This window comes from Mus caroli, chromosome 5 (genome assembly GCF_900094665.2).
Source record: "Mus caroli chromosome 5, CAROLI_EIJ_v1.1, whole genome shotgun sequence".
In the NCBI taxonomy this organism is placed as follows: domain Eukaryota; kingdom Metazoa; phylum Chordata; class Mammalia; order Rodentia; family Muridae; genus Mus; species Mus caroli.
The window spans coordinates 89,204,266-89,227,021 of NC_034574.1; the positions used below are offsets into that span (position 1 = coordinate 89,204,266).

At 39.8% G+C, this 22,756-nt stretch overlaps 1 protein-coding gene across 8 annotated transcripts in view; it reads right to left on the minus strand.

The window, feature by feature from the left end:
• Window positions 1-20,474, minus strand: part of Cnot6l (CCR4-NOT transcription complex subunit 6 like) — an 87,305-nt gene extending 66,831 nt beyond the window's left edge. For 2 of the 8 annotated variants that reach the window (XM_029476937.1, XM_021162285.2), the window contains exon 1: window positions 18,083-18,181. Coding sequence is in view for 2 of the 8 variants with exons in the window: in XM_021162285.2 (XP_021017944.1) it covers window positions 18,083-18,087 (5 nt within the window). In the remaining 6 variants the exon portion in view is untranslated. Of the gene's footprint in view, window positions 1-17,748; window positions 17,934-18,009; window positions 18,183-18,330; window positions 18,386-20,397 lie in introns of those variants that run through there. The other 6 variants (XM_029476935.1, XM_021162286.2, XM_029476934.1 and 3 more) reach the window with 6 other exon arrangements.
• Between the last annotated feature and the right edge of the window lie 2,282 nt (window positions 20,475-22,756).

The following is a 22,756-nucleotide window of genomic DNA, read 5'->3' on the forward strand; positions in this document are numbered from 1 at the left end:
GGGATAGCATTGGAAATGTAATTGAGGAAAATATGTAATAAAAATATTAAAAATCAAAAAAAAAATAGTTCCTAAAATAAATGGTTAAAATAAACATGAGAACTCACAAAGGCTCTAAGTCAAGAATGTTCCCATACTATGGCCCAAAGTAAAAACAAAAGCCAGCCACTGAAAGAAGAAATCTATATATTATCAGAAGAAAATTAATTTATTTGTTCATTTTCTACAAAGGTCCAGGAACCTGACTTCAGTTTCTGTTTTCTTGGCAGGTAGACACTCTACAGAAGCAACAAAACACACAAAATATATATGCAGAGTTGTGCAGCTCAGGACCAAAAGATACATCTACAAGACACTCCCACACCTAAGGATCAGTAAACACTGCAGGAAAGCAGGCAAAAAGATGCTAAGAGCCACATAAGGCACTTTAACTGTAAGATTGTATCTCCTAGTAACATCAGAAGCTATACTTGATAAGTCTCACCAACATGTCTACCCAAACATGAGCTGAACAAAAAGATACCAACAAACATGTCAAATTGGACCAGAAAACTCACACAAGTCCTTGACCCTACACAAAGAACTACAGGCAACTGAGTAAAGCGAAGAGCAGGAGGGATGTCTCTCCCCAGGGAAGAGCACACCAATTGATTTTTCCAGTGCCAGTCAGTCCTGAAAACATACCCACAGTGACACTACGTAAACCCAACAGGTTATGTTTAGGGATACGTATATATACAATATACATATAGGCATGTAGTAACAATAAAAAAAGAGGTCATGAATTTGAAGAACTGGGAAAGGTATATGGGAGTGTTTGGAAAGATGAAAGGAAAGAGAAATGTTGCCAACTAAATTATAATCTCAAAACTATAAATAAAATTTTAAACTCTTACTGTTTTGGAACTATGACAAATATACACATCTTCCTAGTTCACATCTCTTTACAAAATATTTTATTACTTTGCCCCCCAAAAATTAAAACATTTTAAAAAATCAATGTAATATAATGAATAATACATATAAATATCAAAAAGGAGCCCACTGAGAACTAAATCTGGATTGAGTAATTCTTAATCAGGTTGATGAATAAAATTTTTCTAAATGTATATACATGCGCACATTCTTTATATATATTACACAGCTTAAATTAACCTTTATCCTATTAAAAAGTGGCTACTGAACAAATGCCTTTTAAAATGACTTAATAAATAACTGAAGATTTGCTATCCTTTTTAATCAGTACTAATCCCAAATGACTTTTCGAGTTTTGAATACAATATCTTGAAACTTCGTCTTATCTTCTGGACCAAACTTTAAGTAGGATAAAGAAAGATGGGGTTTATGAATTGGAAAAAGAAAACACGTACTAAATGCCCAGACAGCATGAACTCTCATATATCATTTCACTAAGTTTATAAATTATATATTAACTGTCAATTTACAGATAAGGAAACTGAGATACAATAAAAGTTGTGAAACAATCAATATCCCACAGATGATGCCTAAATATAATTTCTTTTAAGTCCCCACAAAATGCACTATTCCTGCAATACCCAGTCTGTACATAGAATGAATGTATAGCATGTTCCTATCCATCTCCTTACTTCAAACACACACACACACACACACATATATATGTGTGTGTGTATATATGTGTGAATGTGTGTGTGTGTGTGTGTGTGTGTGTGTTGTTCTTGAAGAGAACACATCAGATAGCAAACTAGTAAGAACAATGCTCCACTTCATTTTGGTCAAAAGCCTAAAAAGTAGTTAACAGAATTTAAACATAGATTAAGTGTTTGAGATATAGCTCAGGAATATAATATTGCCTAGCATATCATTTGATCCTTAACTTGGAAAAACAAAATAAATCCAAAACTATGAGATATAAGTGAAGTCCAGCTATAAGATGTAAGCTCCTCCTAAGCAATCCCAAGCTTAGTTCTGTACATTACAGAAAACAAGAGAGAAAAGACAAGTTTTACAGTTTTAATGTAGACAACTTTTCAGCAAGGCAAAGACCAGTAAAATTAAAAATGAAGGAGGCTTAGTGACAGACACTTTTAATTCCAGTACTCAGGAGACAGAGGTAGACAGATCTCTGAGTTCAAGCCTAGCCTAGTCTACATACAAGGTTTCAAGATAGCCAAGCCTAAATACAGTAAGATACTATCTTTAAAAAAATAAATGAAGCAAAAAGTTTAATATTAATAAAGCAAAGAGTAAAGTCAAAAGACACCCCAGAAACTGTAACAAAAACTCTCTAAAATATTTATAAGCATCAGTACAATGGGATATTTGTTGATGTTGTTGTTACTCTAAAACATAAGTTTTCTTTTTTCAGTTAAAAAAAAAAGTATAAATTCCAATAGGAATATTTAGGGTGAATGTCATGATCAGGCAAGTCACAAAACAATGTAAAAGTATTAAAAGAATACAAAATGAGACAAAAAAAATCCTCACTAGCAAAAAACTAAATATTTTTTTAAATATATGACTATTCTCTGAATAGCAATGATTAATAACATAATGAGAGCTTAGAGAAAGAAGGAGCTTTTAAAAAACTGATAAAATTTTTTCAGGAATACTGTGAACAGAAGTCAGGACCTCATGCTTCTTGCTAAGCCAAACATTCTACCACTGAGTTTTGTGTTTTCGGGCCCCAAAACCCATGGTAGTAAAATTTTATGTATTTCTAAAGAGTAATCTGACAAGATTTATCAAAATTATATCCTTATTTGATTCTGCAAGCCCACTTCTAGAAATTTATCCTTTAAAAGAAGCTTTCAAGGACTGGTGAGATGGCTTGATGGTTAATAACACTACTCTTCCAGAGGTCCTGAGTTCAATTCCCAGCAATCACATGGTGACTCACGACCATCTATAAAGAGATCCGATGGCCTCTTAATGCATGTAGGTATACATGTAGACAGGGCACTCCCACATTAATATATATATATATACATAAATAAATTAGTATTTTTTAAAAAGCATTCAATATGGAAGCTGCAGAGGTGACTGTGTGAAGTACTTGCTGGGAAAGCATGAGGGTCTGAGTTCAGGGCCCCAGAAGCCATGTGGGCTCTAGAGGTATGACTGAAGAAAACATCCCAGTATTCTGGCCTACATACACACATAACATGGAGGCTAGAGAGTAGCCTGCAATAGCATGGGTTATTTTTTAACATTACACACTACACAGATCGCATATATATTCTACTTTCATTAGATGCCTATATCAGGCATTCCCAGACACAAGCAAACAACCTACACACATACAAAAGTATTCAAAGACATTTAAATTTTTTATTTTGTTTTGATAATCATCATAAATTATCAACTAGCAAGAGACTGAAGGAGCAGTATATCAATATATTAAAGTGAAGCCATTAAAAATGACTTATAGAAACATACATCAATGACTTCCAAACTCAGAGTTACTATATAAGCAACTTCATTCTTAAGTATATACTCAAGAAAAATTAAAACATATGTCCCAACTAATTCTATACACTATTACAGCAAAAATATTTAAAATAGTCCAAAAATATACATATGCAAAAAACATGTTAACCCCATATTAACCATAACAAAGAATGAGAACCGGGAATGTAGCTCAGTCATACAAAGACTGCCTAGTATCTACAGAGTCCTGAATTTCATTCCCAGCACTCTATCAACTGGTGTGCTGATACACATGTTTGTACTGGCAACACTTACAAAGTGAAGGCAGGAGGATACAGAATTTAGGGTCATACTTTGCTATACATCCTACATAACATCCATGACATGTTGGGAATTAAAATGATACAGGAAACACTGTCTCAAAAAAAATGAAGTATTATTACCTGTTACCAAGTGGCTTATTCTTGAAATATTATGCTAAATGAAAAAGAAGTTGGGCACCAAAGTGTAGATTCAGGTGAGAGGAGGCACAAGTTAAGGCTAGAGCCTGTGATTTGGGCAGCAGAAAAAGAAGGCGGGCTGAGTTTTAGAAAGAAGATGGCGGAAGGAGAGGATGAACCCAATCCACATGGCTTTAAATAGCCACAGGTAGTTATAAACAGGTAGCAACAAATGTCATAGAAGGGATAGAATAATATAGGACAATTTGTCCAATCTAGGTGGGTAGCGTGTATCAATATCAATTGGCTCTGAGTTCATTATGTGGGTGTTTTGTGGATTGAGAATTTCCTAATATAAATCTGACTGATAAATTACAGGCCTCTAAAGTTATGATTTCACTGGGTTATGGAGATCTTTGCTAACCACGAGGGGCAGAGGGCTGGGAATGTGAGCAGGTTCCTCAGCAAGTGAACCACTAGTTGGGTGGCCGCCACATGGGGCTAGCCATGACAAGGGGCTAAGCCATGGAGGCTAGAGAGTAGCCTGCAATAGCATGGGTTGTTTTATAATATTACATACTACACAGATCACATATATGATCTACTTTTATTAAATGCCTAGAACAGGCATTCCATTAAAAATCCCAAATATGAGCCGGGCGTGGTGGCGCATGCCTTTAATCCTAGCACTTGGGAGGAAGAGGCAGGCAGATTTCTGAGTTGGAGGCCAGCCTGGTCTACATACAGAGTGGGTTCCAGGACAGTCAGGGCTACACAGAAAAACCCTGTTTCGAAAAAAACCAAACAAACAAAAAAACAAAAACAAAAACATCCCAAATATGAATCCCAGCACTTGGGAGGCAAATTTTGGCAGTTCTCTGTGAGTTCTAAGCCAGCCAGAGCTACATAGTGAAATCTTGTCTGGGGGGAAAAAAAAATGTTCTAAACAACAAAACCACCAGCAAGTAGTTGATAGCTCCCAGCAGAAAGGGGAAATAGAGATAATATTCCATATCAGGTTTCTTTTAGGACTGATGGATATTCTACACATAGGTGATATAGTCACAATAATGTGAATATGCTAAAATCATTGAGATACACTTTAAAATAGGAATTTAGCACTTAATGTAGCACATAAAAATTTGAAAGCATAAAACATACCTCTAGATAAAAAAATTAATATGATGGTATTCCAATTAAAAACATCATATGTAATATAATTCTTTTATTTATATGAAATGTTTTGATGGTTATATAAAAGCATATTGCCTAGATAATATTTCTATATACTATACTAATAGTCTTACTATGAAATAAAATAACCAGGAAATTATCCTCTAGTTTCATTTCAAATTTTTCTTTTTAAAAAAAACATGTATTACTTGCAAAAAGATGGAAAGAGTAAAATTACTATCATCTGTAAAGAAAAGTACATAACTATGACAAAAATACATAAAGTTGAGAGAACCCAGAAGACAATAAGCATAGGTTGTTAATCTTTGGCCCATGAATGTCAGGGAATCTGAATTTGTATAGGAAAAAACTGTACCACAGTATTCACTAAAACACAGTACTTTTTCATACAGACATAGACAATCCACATAGTAGTGATCATAACTATGATTTTTGTCAAAAAAAATTTACTGTTCATATCATATTATAGTTGTTTTAAAAATCTCATAATATGTACTACTTCATAATTATAGCTGATATTAGACTCACTATATCTTCTTAAATACACTAAGAAAGAAGTATATATACTTTTTTACCACATGTATTTTACTAGTTTTGTTTCATTAGGGATTTTTAGAGGGAAGAACTAATTTTGTTTCTGTTTTTGAAACCAGGTCTCATGTATGGTATCAGAGGGTGTCTTTGAACTAAGTAGCCAAGGATAACCTTGAACTTCTGATTCTCTTTCCTCTACCTCTCAAGTGCTGGGATTCCAGGCACACGCCAATACAACCCAGGATCTTGAGATCTACCAAATCAGCTAAATACACAGCCCAACAGGTTCCTTTTAATCCAATTTATTTTCTTTTATTTACCTTCAATTATACAAATAAACCACAGCCTTCCCTAGGCTATCAGTGGAGTTCTCAAAACCTAGCAAAAGTTAAGAATCTCTGAAGCCCACAGGCCAGGAATACACTCAATCAAGAATTAAGGAGAGCCTAAATTCAGGAAACACAAGTCAGTCCAGTACAGAACACACCAACCTATTTCTCTAACACATTTTTAAATGTGTTTATTTATTTATTTATTTATTTATTCATTTATTTTTGTCTTCTGAGGCAAGATCTCACCATGTAGCTCTGGTTGGCCTTAATGAAACCAGGCTGGGCTCAAACTCAGACATCTGGATGATCTGGTTCTCAAATGCTGAGGTAAAAAAACATGTGCCACCACTAACAAATTAAGCAGAAACTTAAGTGTTCTTTGGAAAGTCATTTGGATGGTGTTTTACTGGGGCAAACACATGAAGAAACGTTTCATTGAAGCAGACATGAGAGACATTGAAGCAGACATGCTAAAGCAGGCATGTATAAGGACACCTGATGAAGGATTTTGCTAATAACACGCATGTATTAGTCTACCTTACTTTGTGTAGTTAGGCTGCATTTGTTGGGACTCCATAGAGAGAAGAAATGCACCAAAAATATTCTGGTGGTGTGCTGAAGTTTCTTGCTGCTTCCAACTCAGGCTGATTGGCAGAGTGATGTTAGCTGAGACAGATGCATGTGCAAAAACCCCTTTGAGAACACATGATGTTTGGAGGGTATAAATAGGACTCCACAGACAGTGACAGAGGCTGAGTTTGGCTTGCTGGTATAGTTAGCTGTGCTAAGCTGGGTCTCAAATCTTCACTGATCTTCATTTTCCCAAGAGAGGCACAGCTGAAAGCTTCTGATGTTCCTACTGGTCCCTCCTGCTAACTGAGGCCTGGCTGTCTCTGCTAGCTAGTGCCACCACTGTTGATTTGTGGTGATTCTACTGAACTAGACTGCTGGTGTATCTGTGAGGTGTTTGCCAGTGGACTGAGCTGACGCTGCTGACCTGTGGACTGAACTGCCGATTTCCAGACAACACAGATGGGAGTTGCTCCAAAGAACCTTTCTAAACAGGTCCACTTCTCCCTTATCCTTTCTTTCCCACTACCTCTGGTGGGTAGTGGGCTAAACTGGAAGTTAAAGTATTTAAGAACCATCATTAAAAATAGGGTTTGAAAATATTAAAGTTACAAACAAAAAATTCTTAATTTCCTTCTCTGAACTGACTCTTCATCATGTTCTGACTTGGCTCTGAGCTCTCTCCATCATACAAAATAGCTGATAGGTCTTGAAAGTTTTTTTTAATCCCAACATAAATCTTATTAGTTGAGCATTTCATACGTCTTGATCATATCTACCACACCTTTAGAACTTATTTCTTGACTTAACCATTTATATTGTAATTCTAAATGTTAAAAGAAACTCTCTTCCCATTCTCATTTCAACTGATTTCTTGTCTATCAGACTATATTTTAACTTAAAATATCAATTTACTGAAATTTAATTTAATTTCGTATAAGTAGTGTAGTTACATCATTTCTACTCTCTCTACTCCAACTCTTCCAATATCCAACTCCATGTTAAACTGATTTTCTCCCAAATTCAAAACTTATCACTTAATCTGTATGTATGTATGTATCTGGACTCTGCAGGCACCTGCACACACACACACACACACACACACACACCCTATTAGGTCCATTATTTAGTGTTACTCAAATATGTTAGTGTTACTCAAAAATGTTATTAGGGCTAATAATCACTCAGAATTGGGTATTAGGATTTCTGACACTTGATAAAACTTAACTCTCCCTCTCTCAGCAGCCACAGATTACCTAAAGCTCCTCATATAGGAGTGGGATCTTGTAAGATTAACCCACCCACAATGGCATGTTGAATGGTGTCATTATGCAGGTCTTGTTTAGGTAATCATATTGTTGAGATGTCATGGTTCAGCTTCTGAGTCATGTCCTTGCAGCAGGCAATCTGGATCTCTGGGCTCTTACCATCTTTCTGACCCCTCATCTATGATTTTCCCTGAGCCTTAAATGTACAGGTTGTATTGCAGATAGACCAATTGGTGTTAGACTCTCACTTTCTGATTTTCATCAGCTGTGGATCTCTGTAGTGGCCTCCACATGCTGCAAAATTAAGCTTCTCTGCTGAAGAACGAAAGCTACACCCCTCAGGCTTGACTAGGCTGGTGATCAGGCTATACAACCCATATAAAGACCTCTTCAAGTGTCCAGGTTATAATATTCCTTAAAAAAAATTCAGAAATCAGGGTGTTCACCTGTCCTGTGCAAGACCAGGTTCAATTCCTAGCACAGCAAAAAGAATGAGTAAACTTTAAACTTTGTTACTAACCTGCTCAAAATCATCCAATTGCTCCCAATATCTTTAATAGTATAGGTAAATATAAGATTTCAAAGCTATATAGTATCTACTAGTATGGTTAACTAATGAATGTCCTCTAAAATAAAGCCACATTATAACTTTTAATTTAAATATTAGTAAGAAATCTCAGTTTATGTATTTAAAAATGCTTGCTTTGTTGAAATCTATGTCAATGACTTAAGGACAAAATTAATTAATATTCCTTATTAGGCACATATCCCACTATAATCATGCTTTAATTTTCCCAATTAACTTCATGTTCCTATTCAAGTCATGTAATCTAACCAGAAGTTAAACTGATTTGCTAAACACTTAACATCCACAAGTAGATATTTGTTGATGTAATTACCACTGCTTACAATGGCACTTATTAATTTAATACATATTTCCTAAGTTCTTACTATATAGCAAGCATTTCATGTTCCCTATTATGTTTCAAACATCTGAACCATAAAGATGAAGTATACATCATCTGCACTCTTCAAAATGACATACTCTTATTAGAAAAGTCAAGACATAAACCAGGTAATTATAAGACCCTGTGGCAAATTTTATCAAAGAGGAACGTAAGGATGTTAAAGCCATACAAGAGAAATCATAAAGCAAGGCCTGGAAGTGTCAGATAAGGTTTCCCAGAGTAAGTAACACCTGAGGTGAATTATTAAAGAAGGCAGTGGGGTGGGTCATAAAGCATAAGGTACTATAGGCACATTTAAAGCATTGACAAGACTGTAAGTCACTCACTTTGGCTAACCTGGGGAATACGTGAGAGGAAAGAGTAATAAGTAATAAAACTGGAAAAGTAAGCAAGGACAAGATCTTGATGGGCCCTCCTTAATACGCCATGAAATGTGCATCTATTTCTGGAAGACTATACAACAGAAAGACAACCTGGGAATCACACAGGTCTAAGAATTCCAACAACGTAATTGTTCATATGAGACCTTCATGAAATCTGTTAAACTTCAGTATTTTCATATACTATAGGCATTAGTAATATCAATTTCACCAATACTATAAAAAGACATGTTATTTCATTTAAATCTAGCATAGGTATATCAAACTGCTTATATCCTGACTTGATAGTAGTTATTAATATTTATATCTTTAAATAATAATTAAAACCTTAAGATTAATTTTAAGGTTATTTAAATATTAGTATTAATTAAATAACCTTAAGCTGGATATTGTTGCTTACATTTATACTTCCAAAACTAGATAGGCTGAGGCAGTCAAGGAAATGTCTTGAGTTATAGGCTAGCCTGGGCTGTAAAGTCAAATCCTGCCTCAACGGAAAAAATTAAATTATGAGAAAAAAAATAATAAAACAAAGATCCAAAAATCAAAATATTTACATCTCTTCACTGAATTCAACCTAGTATATAATATGTAACAAGAGAATAGTAACTATTATTATAATTGAAGCATTTTACATATGAAATAAAAGATGCAATGAAATTTATATAAATCTGTCCAGTAATAGTATGTATAAAGGAACAAAGAGGACAATGATGGAAATTGATAGAGAAAGATGTTGCTGTAACCTATTTTCTTGTCTTCCTTTCCTCTCATCATTAAGGGAAAAAAGACCTCTGCTTATTCATCCCTGTAAGTTAAAACCTATTATGTACTCTGTGTGTAGCGATACTAAATGTTTTTGTCAGCTAGCATATTCACTTGTTTGCTGTAACCAAACTTAAATCCCCTCTTAATAAGATAAGCACTCTAGAATCAAGCATGCCTCACTGTAATCAGGAAATGTCAAATATAAGTTTACTAATAGTAAGAAGCTGTAATAGCAAGCATATACTGAAGTTAAGTTAAAGCTTTTATTACAGATGTTAGGTACTATTGTAAACACTCTATGAGAATTACATCATTAAATCATTATTCATCTCTAAGATAAATGCTATTATTATCTCCCTATTACAGATGAAGAAACTGAAACAAATTAAATGAATTTCTGACAGTTACAAAATAGAAGATCTAATTCTTAACCTATTAGAAAATGTGAATCATACTGTCTATCTCACAGTATTTTCAGAAAGATTAATTCAAATTACATGTGTAAGGGCTATGAGCTTGAATTTTGTTAGTCCTTGGTACTCAGAATCAAAACATATTAATTCCATTCCACAGTAAAGACGTGATCCAATAGAGAAGGAGGAGGAAGGAAGAAGGCAGGCTGAATATTATAACTTAGTGAAAAGACACACAGAGAGCATGCTTGGCACCCTAGATTCAATCTTGCCTAAATCCATCAAGTGCTAAAATTTCAGGTATGCCACCATACCAGTGTGCTGGTTTGAATTAGAATGGCCCCCATAGGCTAATACACTTGAATGGTTCCTAGTTGAACTGTTTGGGAAGAACTAGGAGGTGTGGCCTTAGAAGAGGTGTGTCACTGGGGGTTGGCTTTGAGGTTTCAAAACCCTCACCATTCCCAGTTAGCTTTCTCTCTCTGCCTCTACCTTGCAAATCAAATGGGTTTTGGCTGGTTGGTTGGTTGGTTGGTTTGGTTTGACCAGACCAGTTTTCTCTGTGTAGCCATGACTGTCCTGGAACTCACTCTGTAGAGTAGGCTAGCCTCAAAAGCAGAGATCCACCTACCTCTATCTACCACCATGCCGTTTAAGTTGTCTTGGTCATGTGAGAAGGAGTTCTTCACAGCAATTGAAAAGTAAACTAAGACACCCAACTAGATAATACTTTTCCTGATTAAAAAATTTCAAATATGAAACAATTTTACCCTATTTCAAGGTTTATTGTTATGCTCTGAGTCTGAAATGTCCTCTGCAGGCTCTGTATGAAAGGCTTAGTTAGCAGCTGATGGGCTACAGGAAGATGTCATGAGGACTTTCAACTCATCAGTGGATTAATCTACTAATAGATTCTACTAATAATTTGATGTCATGATTGGGGTGGAAGTGGTAGAAATTCGGAAATGGGTCCAAGTGGAGGAAGTGTGTCATTGAGGGCATACCTGGAAGGATATGTCTTGTTCCCACCTCATCTCAGCTTCCTAGATACTATAAAGAACAGCTTTTCTCTGCCTTGCCATGGTCCAAAAATATGGAGCCAATCAACTATGGATTGAAACGTTTCAAATCATGAGCTAATATAAATTTTCTCTCCTTTGTTTCTCTTGGCTATTTTGTCATAGTAACCAAATGACTAGAAATTTCCATTTTGTACAGAATTCACTATTTTTCAAATATTTGCTAGATGTTGCATTAAATATGAATATATACTGTAGGTAATTTTAGGGGTTTTGTTTTGCTTAAGTATAATGAACATTATAATTAGAAAGTAACAGACATGCATGTATGCACAGGCCTCGATTGGCTTTACAATGTCTCCTCTACATCTTCCTTCGTTCACTTTAGAATCGGGTATATTAATGAGTACAGAATGGGTCTTCAAATAGGGTTTTTAATTTTCAAAATGCAAAACATTAGAAATATTTACCATGAAGAAGTTAACCAAACTACTCAAAAATCTTCCTCAGAGGGAAGGGAGGCAGAGAAAGAGGGGACAGGAAGGGCGGAGGGAGGAGGAAAGGAAGGAAAAACGATAGGAAAGGAATGGGGAGGAGAGGGGAAAGGAGAAATTAAATAACTAAGCTAAGTAATACTCAGAGATACACAGTCAAGTTCTTAGGGAAAGGTAAGTAAAGATAAGTCAGAGTTTCACACTAAGATTTCTGGGCAATAAAAGAATGAACTATAATTCAACTAAAACTGAAGTTGTCCAGAGATAAAAATCCATCTCTAGAAGGTATTAGTGCAGCTAGTAAAACAAAGATGTAGCATTTTTATCATGAAGCACATGATTAAAAATTATGGTGGGGAGAGGGTTATTTGATGATTTTAGTGTTGTTTCTACATTAAGATTCACATGTATTATTTTAGTGACTTTAAAATTATAAAATAGCAAAAGCAAACAGTAGAACATGCCAAGGTTCACGTAAATAATGATTCTTTAGAGTGTAAATAGTAACAGTAAAAGAAATTTTTAAAAATATGCTCTGTGAAATTAAACTCCATAAACTAAAATTTAGAGTTCTGGCTCACAGATCCCAATTGATTTCAAAATACAGGAAATACATTAAACAGCCAGAACCCAGTGAACCACAATGACCATCAATTACTGCAGAGTAAAGGACATGCCTACCAAATTCACAACACTGTTAAGTGCTCATAAAGTTGCCAACTTTTAAATAGTTGCTAAAATTCACATGCCATTCAAGTCTTTCACATATTAGAATTATGGTCCCCATTTTCTTGTATTTCTCTCCACCCTCCCCCTCTCCTTTCCTCCAACTTTTCCCTCAGTTTTACGTTGAATATGGAAAGCAATTCTTAAGTATCATAATTCAACTTTCAGTTATACTTTTACAAGTATGTAATATCATTTAAAATAATACCCTGAAGCCCTTTGCAGTGAAGTTAAACAATGTGTCCAGGGCTACTTCTCACACTCATTATACTTAAATAGTGCGCTATGAAAAATTCTTGCCATGAAATTTGGGGAAATGTCGCTTTCAGTTCTAAAAAAAGGTCTATGAACAATAAGCAGAATACCAAGATCCTAGGAATGGAGGAGTCACAAAGCTTAAGGAGCTGTAAAGAAGACTGCCACACAGAAAATTGCCATGCTAACCAGTGCATTAGGGCACTAAAATTGTGTATTGAATTTATTATCCTATCATTAGCAATAAATACAGAAATTCCTAATATTCCAATCCCTCTTAATTAAAGGTATTTATAATGAGTATTCTGGAAAGGTTACTTAAAGCTCCCTTAGGTAACATTAAATCTCAAACCCTAAACAATATTCCATTTTAACTTTATTATAGTTTCTTTACTTTAAACAAAAAGAACGAGTATTTCCAGTGTTAAAAATAAACTAACCAGGCTGGAGAGATGGCTCAATGGTTAAATTCCCAGCAACCACATGGTAGCTCAAAATCATCTGTAATGGGATCCGATGCCTTCTTCTGGTGTGTCTGAAGACAGCTACAGTGTACTCATATACATAAAATAATCAGGGACCCATGACTCCAGCCACATATGTAGCAGAGAAATGTCTTTGTCGGGCATCAATGGAAGGAGAGCCCTTGGTTCTGTGAAGGCTCGATGCCCCAGTGTAGGGGATGCCAGGGCGGGAGGCAGGGGTGGGTGGGTGGGTGGGGAACACCCTCATAGAAGCAGGGGGAGGGGATGGGCTAGGGGGGTTCTGGAGGGGAAATCGGGAAAAGGGATAATACTTGAAATATAAATAAAGAAAATATCCAATTAATAATAATAGTAATAATAAAAGTCAAGATATGTCAACACTTAGAATAATTTACTGCAGAGGCAAACAGCTCTATGAGCTCAAGACCACCCTGGTCTACAGAGAGTTCCAGGATAGCCAGGACTGTTACACAGAAAAACGTTGCCTCAAAAAAACAAACAAACAAACAAAAACAAAAATAAAAATAAACTCTCTAAATATTTCACCTTTTTGTTTGCTTGAAGTAGGGGGCTGGTTTTTTGTTGTTGTTGTTGTTGTTGTTGTTTAGGGAGAGGGGTTGTTTGGTTTGGTTTCTGTAACAGGGATTCACTATATTCTATAGGGCCTCTGCCTCACAAGGGCTGGGAATTATAGGCGCGTGCCAGCAGGCTAAAGAGGATGTAGGGAAAGGGGAATCCCTACTTACTGCTGGTGGGATTGTAAACTAATACAGCTGTTATAGAAATTACCTCAAAAAAATAAAAACAGGACTATCACATAACCCAGCTATATCACTCCTAGATCTATAACTCAATAGACCCTATATCCTACAACAGTAATAAACATGCTTATTGGTGCTGCATTCCTGATAACAAGGGAAATGGAATCAGCATAGATGCCATGATAACAAGGAAAATGGAATCAATCTAGATACCTATAATGAAAATGTAGTATATATACACAGTGAAATTTTACTCAGCTGTAAAGAAAAGTGAAATCTGCAGGAAAAAAAGATAGGCCTGAAAAGCATTGTATTAAGTCAAGTGGCCGAATGCAGAAAGACAAACCAATATTCTCTTTATATGCAGATCCTAGCTTGTATAGATGTAAGGGGGAATAAATGTGGGTAAAGCCTAAAATACTAGAATGGACACCAAGAACAAGTAAAGAGATCATGAGGAGGGAAAAGGGTCAGGACGACTAAGAACATATATGACATGAAACAATAAAGTGGGTCAAGATAAAAACAAAGAGAATTAAAGGGTAGGAGAGATGGGGTGAAATCAAAACAAATTTTGTTTGAAAATGCCATAGTGATACCTAAAACTTTGTATGTTAGATAAATGAAAGTATATTTGCCTTCTAATAAAGCTGTCCCTACAAGTGTGTATGTGTGTGTGTGTGTGTGTATACGTGCACGCACATGCGTGTCAAATTTTTCAGTGGATATTTATAATAATTTTTTAAAGATTTGTTATTATACATATGTACACTGTAGCTGTCTTCACACGCACCAGAAGAGGGCATCAGATCTCATTACAAATGGTTGTGAGCCACCATGTGGTTGCTGAGATTTGAACTCACAACCTTCTTACCTGCTGAGCCATCTCCAAAGCCTGGTTATTAAAACTTTCACCGAATATTTTAAAACTTTCACCGAATATTTTGAAACTTTAGAAAATTTCACTTTTAACTTACAAAATTTAGAAAATACTAAGATCATTGATTAAAACAAAGATAAGATCTAACTAGGAAAACAGCGTTTGAAGATTCATTTTCTTGCTTTGTATTATATGTGTATATATCTATATGTGGTTGATGTGCACTGAATGTAGGTACCCTCTGAAGCCAGAAGAGGGTGAGATCCCCTACAGCTGTCAGTCAGTTGTGAGCTGCACAACATGGGTACTAGGCACCCAACTCTGGTCCTCTGAAAGAGTATAAATAATGTTCCTTTCATCGTTCAGCTACCTCTCCAACCCCCAAACTAGTATTTTTAAAGGGACATGAACTTAATGAAATCATTCACACATTCTCACTACTGTCTTTATCCTCACTCCCTAAAACATAAAACAAGCAAGCAAGCAAGCAAACAAACCTCTTAAATTAGAACCAAGTGAAATGCAAATGCCTCTAATTGCCATAAGGGGGCTAAGGCGAGAGGACTATAAGTCTGTGGTAAACCTGCCCTACAAGACAAGACTCTCAAAAACAAACACACATTTAATTTTAAAAAGTATAATTCTTCTAACCTTTCCACTGGTTTTACTTTACACCCCTCACCATTATGGTTTTCCAAAAACATAAATTTAAATTAAAAAAAATTAAAACTCAATAAATAGCACATTTACTACCCACTCTATACAAAATAGAAACAGCAAATTATTATAGGATGGTAGAAAAACTCAGAAAGATGCTCCCAACGGTTTTATTTACAAGAATCAGTCAACCTGAACTAAAAGAATTATGTAACAGTTTTGTAACATTTATTGTTTGTGACTCTATATAGAATCTACTTCTTTCATCTATTCTGATGTTTGATTGTAATCAACATACAGAACTTAGGATCCTCTCCCAGGGGCTATGTTTTAAAATTCATTAAAAAGTAACGAAACTAAAACTAATCAAAAATAATAAATATAGCAAGTTTGGCTATTTTCTATAAACTAACATGCAAGGCTACATTGACAATTTTATGTCTAGGGAAAAAAAGGACATTTCATATGCTTACATAGACTGTATGTATATTAAAGACCTCTTAAATACTTTTTCTCCTCAGTGCTGTGACCCAAACCCAGGGCCCACATATTTGTATACAAAGCTGCATCCCCAGCTGTATTTTCTCGACCCCTAACTCACAATTAAGCAATATTGCTACAGGTAATTAATGAGTATTTGTACTTAAAAACTCTTTTCGATACTTATAATCAGAGCAGTAGCAGTAGTAAAAGATCGCGTCTACTATATGCCAAACATGTTTTCTCAATCGCCTCTCACAACCTTACTAAAAGAGTATCATCTTCCTGATTCAAGAAAACAGATACACAAATCCTAGACATCAAGAGAACATGAGAATGAGTATTAATGACATGGCCATGGTTCTAACTAGTCTGTAAAAGTTAAGACCCTTTTCCTATTAAACTCCACACGGCTGTTCCTCGAGTTGATAGAAAACAGCTTTTTACTTCTCCTCTCCCCACCCCCACCCTCCCATTGAAGAACATACTGTTTCTCTGTGAGCCTAGGTTCAGAAAAAAAGCAATCTCTGGTCATTTCAGTGACCACGACCTAAAAGCTTCAAATGATACTGTACTGTGTGACTCCACCCACAGTCAAGGTCTAGCTGTGTGGGCTAACTAGACCCAAATAAAAAGTGAGGTTAGTCGGCCACTAAAATACCGTTTACATACAGTTCTGAAATGCCCTATTCACTCAGTGGCAGATTTACCTTTATTTCCGCTTTTTGTTTTGACTCTTCTAAGATAGCTTTCCAGGAGCACACAATACATTGACCATAGAGGCTGATGATCTAGGTTTGGGAGACTTAAGGAAAAACACGTTTGGTTGCACATGACTATCTCCATGGAGAATTAAGATAACGAGAATCAGTAAGGTAGCATCTAAAACTGCTGTAGCGTGCCTTCACTGTGTACAAACAGCTCAGCTAAACTCCTGAACACAATCCGCCTAAACAGTCTAAGCTAAATAAGCCGCCGGTAGGGTTAAGATGACAGCTCTGGGAACTTCCTCTTCCTCACTGACCTCCTCAGTTCTGTGTCCACGCCTTTCCCTCTAGGAGGCAGGATATAAGCCATTTCAAATTCACAAAATTGATCCAATCCCACCAACACCACAGGCCAACAAGGCCAGTTTCCCTTTCTTCCTCTCTGCCTTTCCAGAGTGATTTCCAGGGAGGTGAAAAATCTAACCAAGGATAAAGTATCTGCAGCAACAACATCAACAACAAAGAACGTATTTACTCAAGCCTCTGCTCGCACAGCCTTAAAGGAAGGACGGAAAGAGGAGATCCGAACCCCACGTATTCCGAGATTTCCTGTTTTGATTCACTTTCCCTCGGGTTCCCCACGCCAGCCTGGAAAGGCCTGCAGTTAGAACGCCAAAATATGCCTTCCTCTCCCCTTGGGAGACGCGGAGGCGGCACAGACGACCACGATCCGCGTGTCCCGCCCCCGACCCTCACCTGGCCAGGCCCGGGGCAGCGCCCGGGGCCCGCGCGAGGACGGAGTCCCAGGAGCGTCTGGGGAGGCCGGCGGGCGGGCGGGCGAGCCAGCGGGCGCGAAGACGGTTAGGCCGCGCTGCAGGCCGGCGCGCTTCCTGCCGCGGCCCCGGCCTCGGGAACCGCGGCCCGAGCCCCCGCTGCCCGCCGCCCGCTGCCGTGGGGGCCGCACTGCCTCCCGCGTCCACGGCGTGGGTTCCCGCCGAGCCGTTCTCACCTGTGAGGCTCCGAGCCCCGGCCTCGAAGCGGAAGGACCACGACGCTCTGGGGTCCCCGACTCCGTCCCCCTCCCCACACGCACACGGCCGGGAACCCGCGCCCCCTGAGGCGACGCGGGCCGGCTCCCGCCGCCCGACACACACACACACACACACACACACACACACGCGACACACACGCACACCCACTCGCCGCGGGGCCGCCTCCCGCCCGCCAAAGTCCCAACTCACACACCCACACACGTTCGTCCCTCGCCCACCTCACTTCCCCGGGGAGACGCGCTCCCCCTCGCTCCACTCCCGGTCCGACTCCGAGGCACGGAAACACTCTACCTCATTCTCCTCCGCGGGCCCAGAACGAGCACCAGCAGCCATTTCCCCGCGGCTGGGGAAACACACACACACACACAACACGCGCGCGCGTACCAGGGCCCCACAGATGCTCCCCTCCAGACCTCAGACGCAAACACAAACACCCACGCCCGCCCGCTCACCCCGAGGGGCCGCGGCGGTGGCGGGAGGCCGGGCCCCAGAAGGCGAGCGCGCAGGGCCGAGAGCCGAGGCCCGCGCCCCCTCCTCACCTGCATTCAGCGCGCCAGGGTCCGGGCGGCGGCGACGGCGGCGGCGGCGGGGCGGCTGCTGCTGGGGCTGCGGCGGCGGGGGAGGCGGCGGCGGCGGTGGCGGCGGGGCTGAGGGCAGTAAAGACATGCAGGCAGCCCGCCGGGGGGAGAGGCACCGGCCGGAGGGGACGCGGGGCGGGCGGGCCGGGCCGGGCCGCCTGAGGAACCACCGAGGCGGCGGAGGGCGGCCGAAGGGAACGCAGAGCAGACGGATCGGGGGGCGGGGAGGGGGGACGCGGGCCGCGCCGCGCACGACCGGGGCAACCGGGACGCGTAGGAGAGGGCCCGCGGTCGCCCGAGACGCCGCTGCGAAAGCCTCGCGGAGCCCGCCCTTGGCCTTGGCTTCCTGGCGCTGAGGCTGCCGCCGCCGCGGGGGTTGATGCCGAGCCGGGTCGCTGCCGAGGCCGGGGCCGAGCAGAGAGAAAGAGAGGGAGGAGAGAGAGAGAGACGCGAGCTTTCGATGCCTTCGCTCTAATTCACACACGCTCACAACCCCGAGGGCCGGGGAGAGAAGTCCAGGCGCTATCGCTTTAGAGATTAATAACAAGGTGCAGAGAGTGCGAGGAGGAGGAGGAGGAGAGTTGATTGACGTGGAGGGGCTGGCGGGAGTCAGTCACTCCCCGGCGCCGAGGGGTGGGGTGAGGGAAAAGGGGGCGGGGCTCCGGCGCGCCGCGCTTCGGGAGGTGCGCGTGCGCGCGGGGCGGCCAAGCGCCTGGCTCGCTTCCTACCCTCGCCCTCGCTGGTGTTTTGAAAAAAAAAAAAAAAATTCTGCTTTATTAGATTGAGTGGAGGGTAGAAGCCGAGAAGACTCGTACGATTAGCAGAACCTAGGTGCTGATGCTGGGGATGGGGAAGGGACACGCGGATGCTTGCACTGTTTCCTGACCCTGGCCCACGCAGGCCCACAGCAGAGCTCAGGGCATTCTGGGTGGTTTATTAAGGAGACCTCAGGTGAGGTGGAACGACCCAAGGAAATGTTTTCTGACACCCTCAGTGGGTTTCTTGACTTCTTTTTTTTTTTTTAAAAACAGCATGTGTAAGTTGCGTGGCGGGAGGTGGGTTTAAAAGCCTATGACGCTCTGCGATAACCCCGTCCTATTTTTAATTCTCCTCTCTCGCGATAAAATTGTATTTGGCAGTTTGCGACCGTTACGGAGTGAAAACATTTAAGTGTAAACTGGAAATATTATTGGTTACCGTGTGAATGGAGCTTTCTATTTTAGGTCCGGAGGATTTTACTTGTGCCACCTGAAGCTTCTTCCACCAACAGAGCTAGAAGCAAATTGCATGTGCCTTGGATTTTGCACTTTTCGGTCTCTCCCGGCGCATGGCTTTGTGCTGGGTATTTACCGACGCCGGTCCAGAGTCGATTACACCGTTCAATATGTTTTATCCTCAAATATATGTTGTTTTCAGCACTCTTAAGGCACCGTGTTGGTTGCCTTTATCTCAGGCCTTGTTATTGAATGTTTAAAGCCTTTATCTCTTGAGAGGAAGGGGGTGCAATTATAAATGCAAATTATTTATGGAGAACAGAACTGCACTTTCTTCTTGTTACCAGGAAGTGTGAATGAGTGAAAAAGCCCCTCTGGGTAAAAAAAAAAAAAAAAAAAAAAAACCTACCAGCTACCTTTTTTCCATCCTGGTTCAGTTTCTATTTCCTGCTAGCAACCTCTCCCCCAATCCTCCTTCCCACCCCCCCATACACACACACACACACACACACACACACACAGCAACACTTTATGTAAGAGGTGTTAAGATGGCCTTAATCATGCAAGAAGTCTATTCAATCCCAACTGGTTTAGTCCAACCTGATAAGATACTAATAGTAATTAGTAATCTTTGGCCTTGTAAACAACAAAGCCAACAAGTTACCCCAGGAGGCCAGGATAGTGAACCTGCCTGCATAGCACCTGACTAAGTAAATTTCTTGACACATAACTCCCAAAATAGAAAGACTAGCAAATGTTGCAAAGGGGGAAAATAAAGACTTCAGAATTTAAGTCAGATAAATGTGATACTTACATGTCTCACATGTCTCCAAATGCCTGTAGGTAGCTTTCTAGCTCCTGCACAGTAAGCACACATACATACCAGGTGTGTTGTGTTCTTTCCCAGCACAGGAAAGACAGTCAAACCGCTACAGTCCTCATGCCTGTGGACTGCACAGTGCTTGCAGAGGAAGCTGACACATAAACAGGAAGTTCTCAGAGAAGGAGCCAAAAATGAAAGGTGACACAAATCAGATGAACAATGCCTAGAAGGACAGATGGAAATCGTTGGTGGTTTTTTTACCTCAGCCATCTGATACTCCCCACCATCTACTGCCTAATAACAGGAAGACAGAGAGCAGCTGCAGATAGAAAGAGTACTGACAAATGATGAGGCTTGCTGGTCTTGAGGCTCAGATTTACAGGGTCAATGTTCACTGCTGGTGTCTTAAGTTTTAAGTAGTAAATGTTTCCCAGTCATTGAAGACAGGGGAGGGGTAATTAGAACATTTAGAATAAAGAATGTGGATGTTTATATACCCCAATAGGGTGGAGGTGGGGAGGTGTGCTTTAGAGATAGCCCAGTGGTTAAGAGCTAAGTGGCTAAGTGGCTGTTCTTTCAGAGGCTCTGTTTGATACCCAGCACCTACATGGGGGCTCACAGCCATCCCTAACTTCAGTTCTAGGAGATCTAACATCCTCTCCTGACTTCCCTGGGCACCAGTTTTATCTCCTTGATGACTACTCATCTTTATCTCGATGGATACACTAACTTTCTAGAATTGATCATTTCAACAATGTACACATTTAGAGAAATATATTCTGTAAATAAGTACAACTATACATCAATGGGTTGAAGGAAAGCTTATCCTTTTAAAGAGGTAACTTGGAGCTGCAGACACAGGGCTCAGTCATTAAGAGCCCTGCCTACACTTGTTCCTGCCACCCACATCAGGCATCTCACAAATGCCTGTCACTCAAGCTCCAGGAGATTCAACACCCTCTTCTGGCCCCCAAGGGTACCTACACACACATGGCAAGCATACACAGAACCAAACACATAAATAAATAAAAATAAATCTTAAAAAATATTAGTAAGATCGTTCAATACATTTTATCCCATCTCATGAATATGAACAACTATAATTTGGTCTGGAATGTAGTTCATTGGCTTATCATTCTGTAGCACACACAAGGCCCTAGTTTTGATCCCCAGCACCATAAATACATGAGCCAAAAACTTCAACTCTGAAATAGTGTCCTTGATAATAGTTCAGCCAGTAAAGTGCTCGAATTGCAAGAAAGAAGGCTCGAGTTTGATCCTGCAGAACCCACAAAAAAAGGAGCTGAGTGTGGGGACACATCCTCATAGAGCCAGGAGTAACTGGAAGGTAGGCAGATCCCTGGGACTCACTGGCCAGCCAACTTAGCCTCCTCGGAGAGTTCCTGGGGCAGTAAGATACCCTATCTCAAAAATAAGCACAAAACAAGCAAAAAGGACGAAACAACGCGGCTAGAACCTCAGAAACAACAGCTAAAGTGTTTTGGTGCCCCCACACACATATCACACATGTGCTCGTGACCACTCATATACAAACATGGCACATAAATGTACACAGATACACATTGAGATCATCTGTATTGGTTTTACTTTCCAGGTCTCCCTATAGGACCTCTAAACTACATTTCTATGACCTGACATATTCTACATCTCACTGAACTACATTTTCTATGCTCTTGTCCTCGATATCGCCCCCTCTCCTTTCTCTATTTTTTTTTTATATATTTTTTGTTGTTTTGTTTTTATTGCGGGTTTTATGTTTGTTTGCATGTGTTCATTTCCTGCAAGTATCAACTTGCACGTGTCTGTGGTGCACCTACATATGTGTATTTGGAAGTTAAAGTACAACCCCAGGATCAGGGGTCAGTCATTCCTCAATAGTTATGCACCTAATTTGTTTGATTGCTTTTGAAGGTTTGGCTTCTAGGGATTTTCTTGTTAGTGGTTGGTTGGTTGGTTGGTTGGTTGGTTGGTTGGTTGGCTAGTTGTTTGGTTGGTTAGTTGGTTGGATTTTTTTTGAACTGTACCTCACCAAGTAGGCTAAGCTAACAGACAAGCAAGCCCAAGAGATACACCTATCTACCCCTCTCAAGTGCTGGGATAACAAAAATGCACTACCACAGCTGACATACTTTTTCTTTCATTAAAAATAGAGTTCTTTACCAATACAATATATCCTGGTTATGGTTTCCCCTTTCTCTAACTCCTCCAGTTCATCCTCACATACTGACACTCTTAACATGGGTTCTGGGTGGTTGTTTTGAAATAGAATCTAGTGACCCCAGGCTGGCCTTGAACTTACAATGTAGTAAAGATGAGCTTGAGCTTCTGA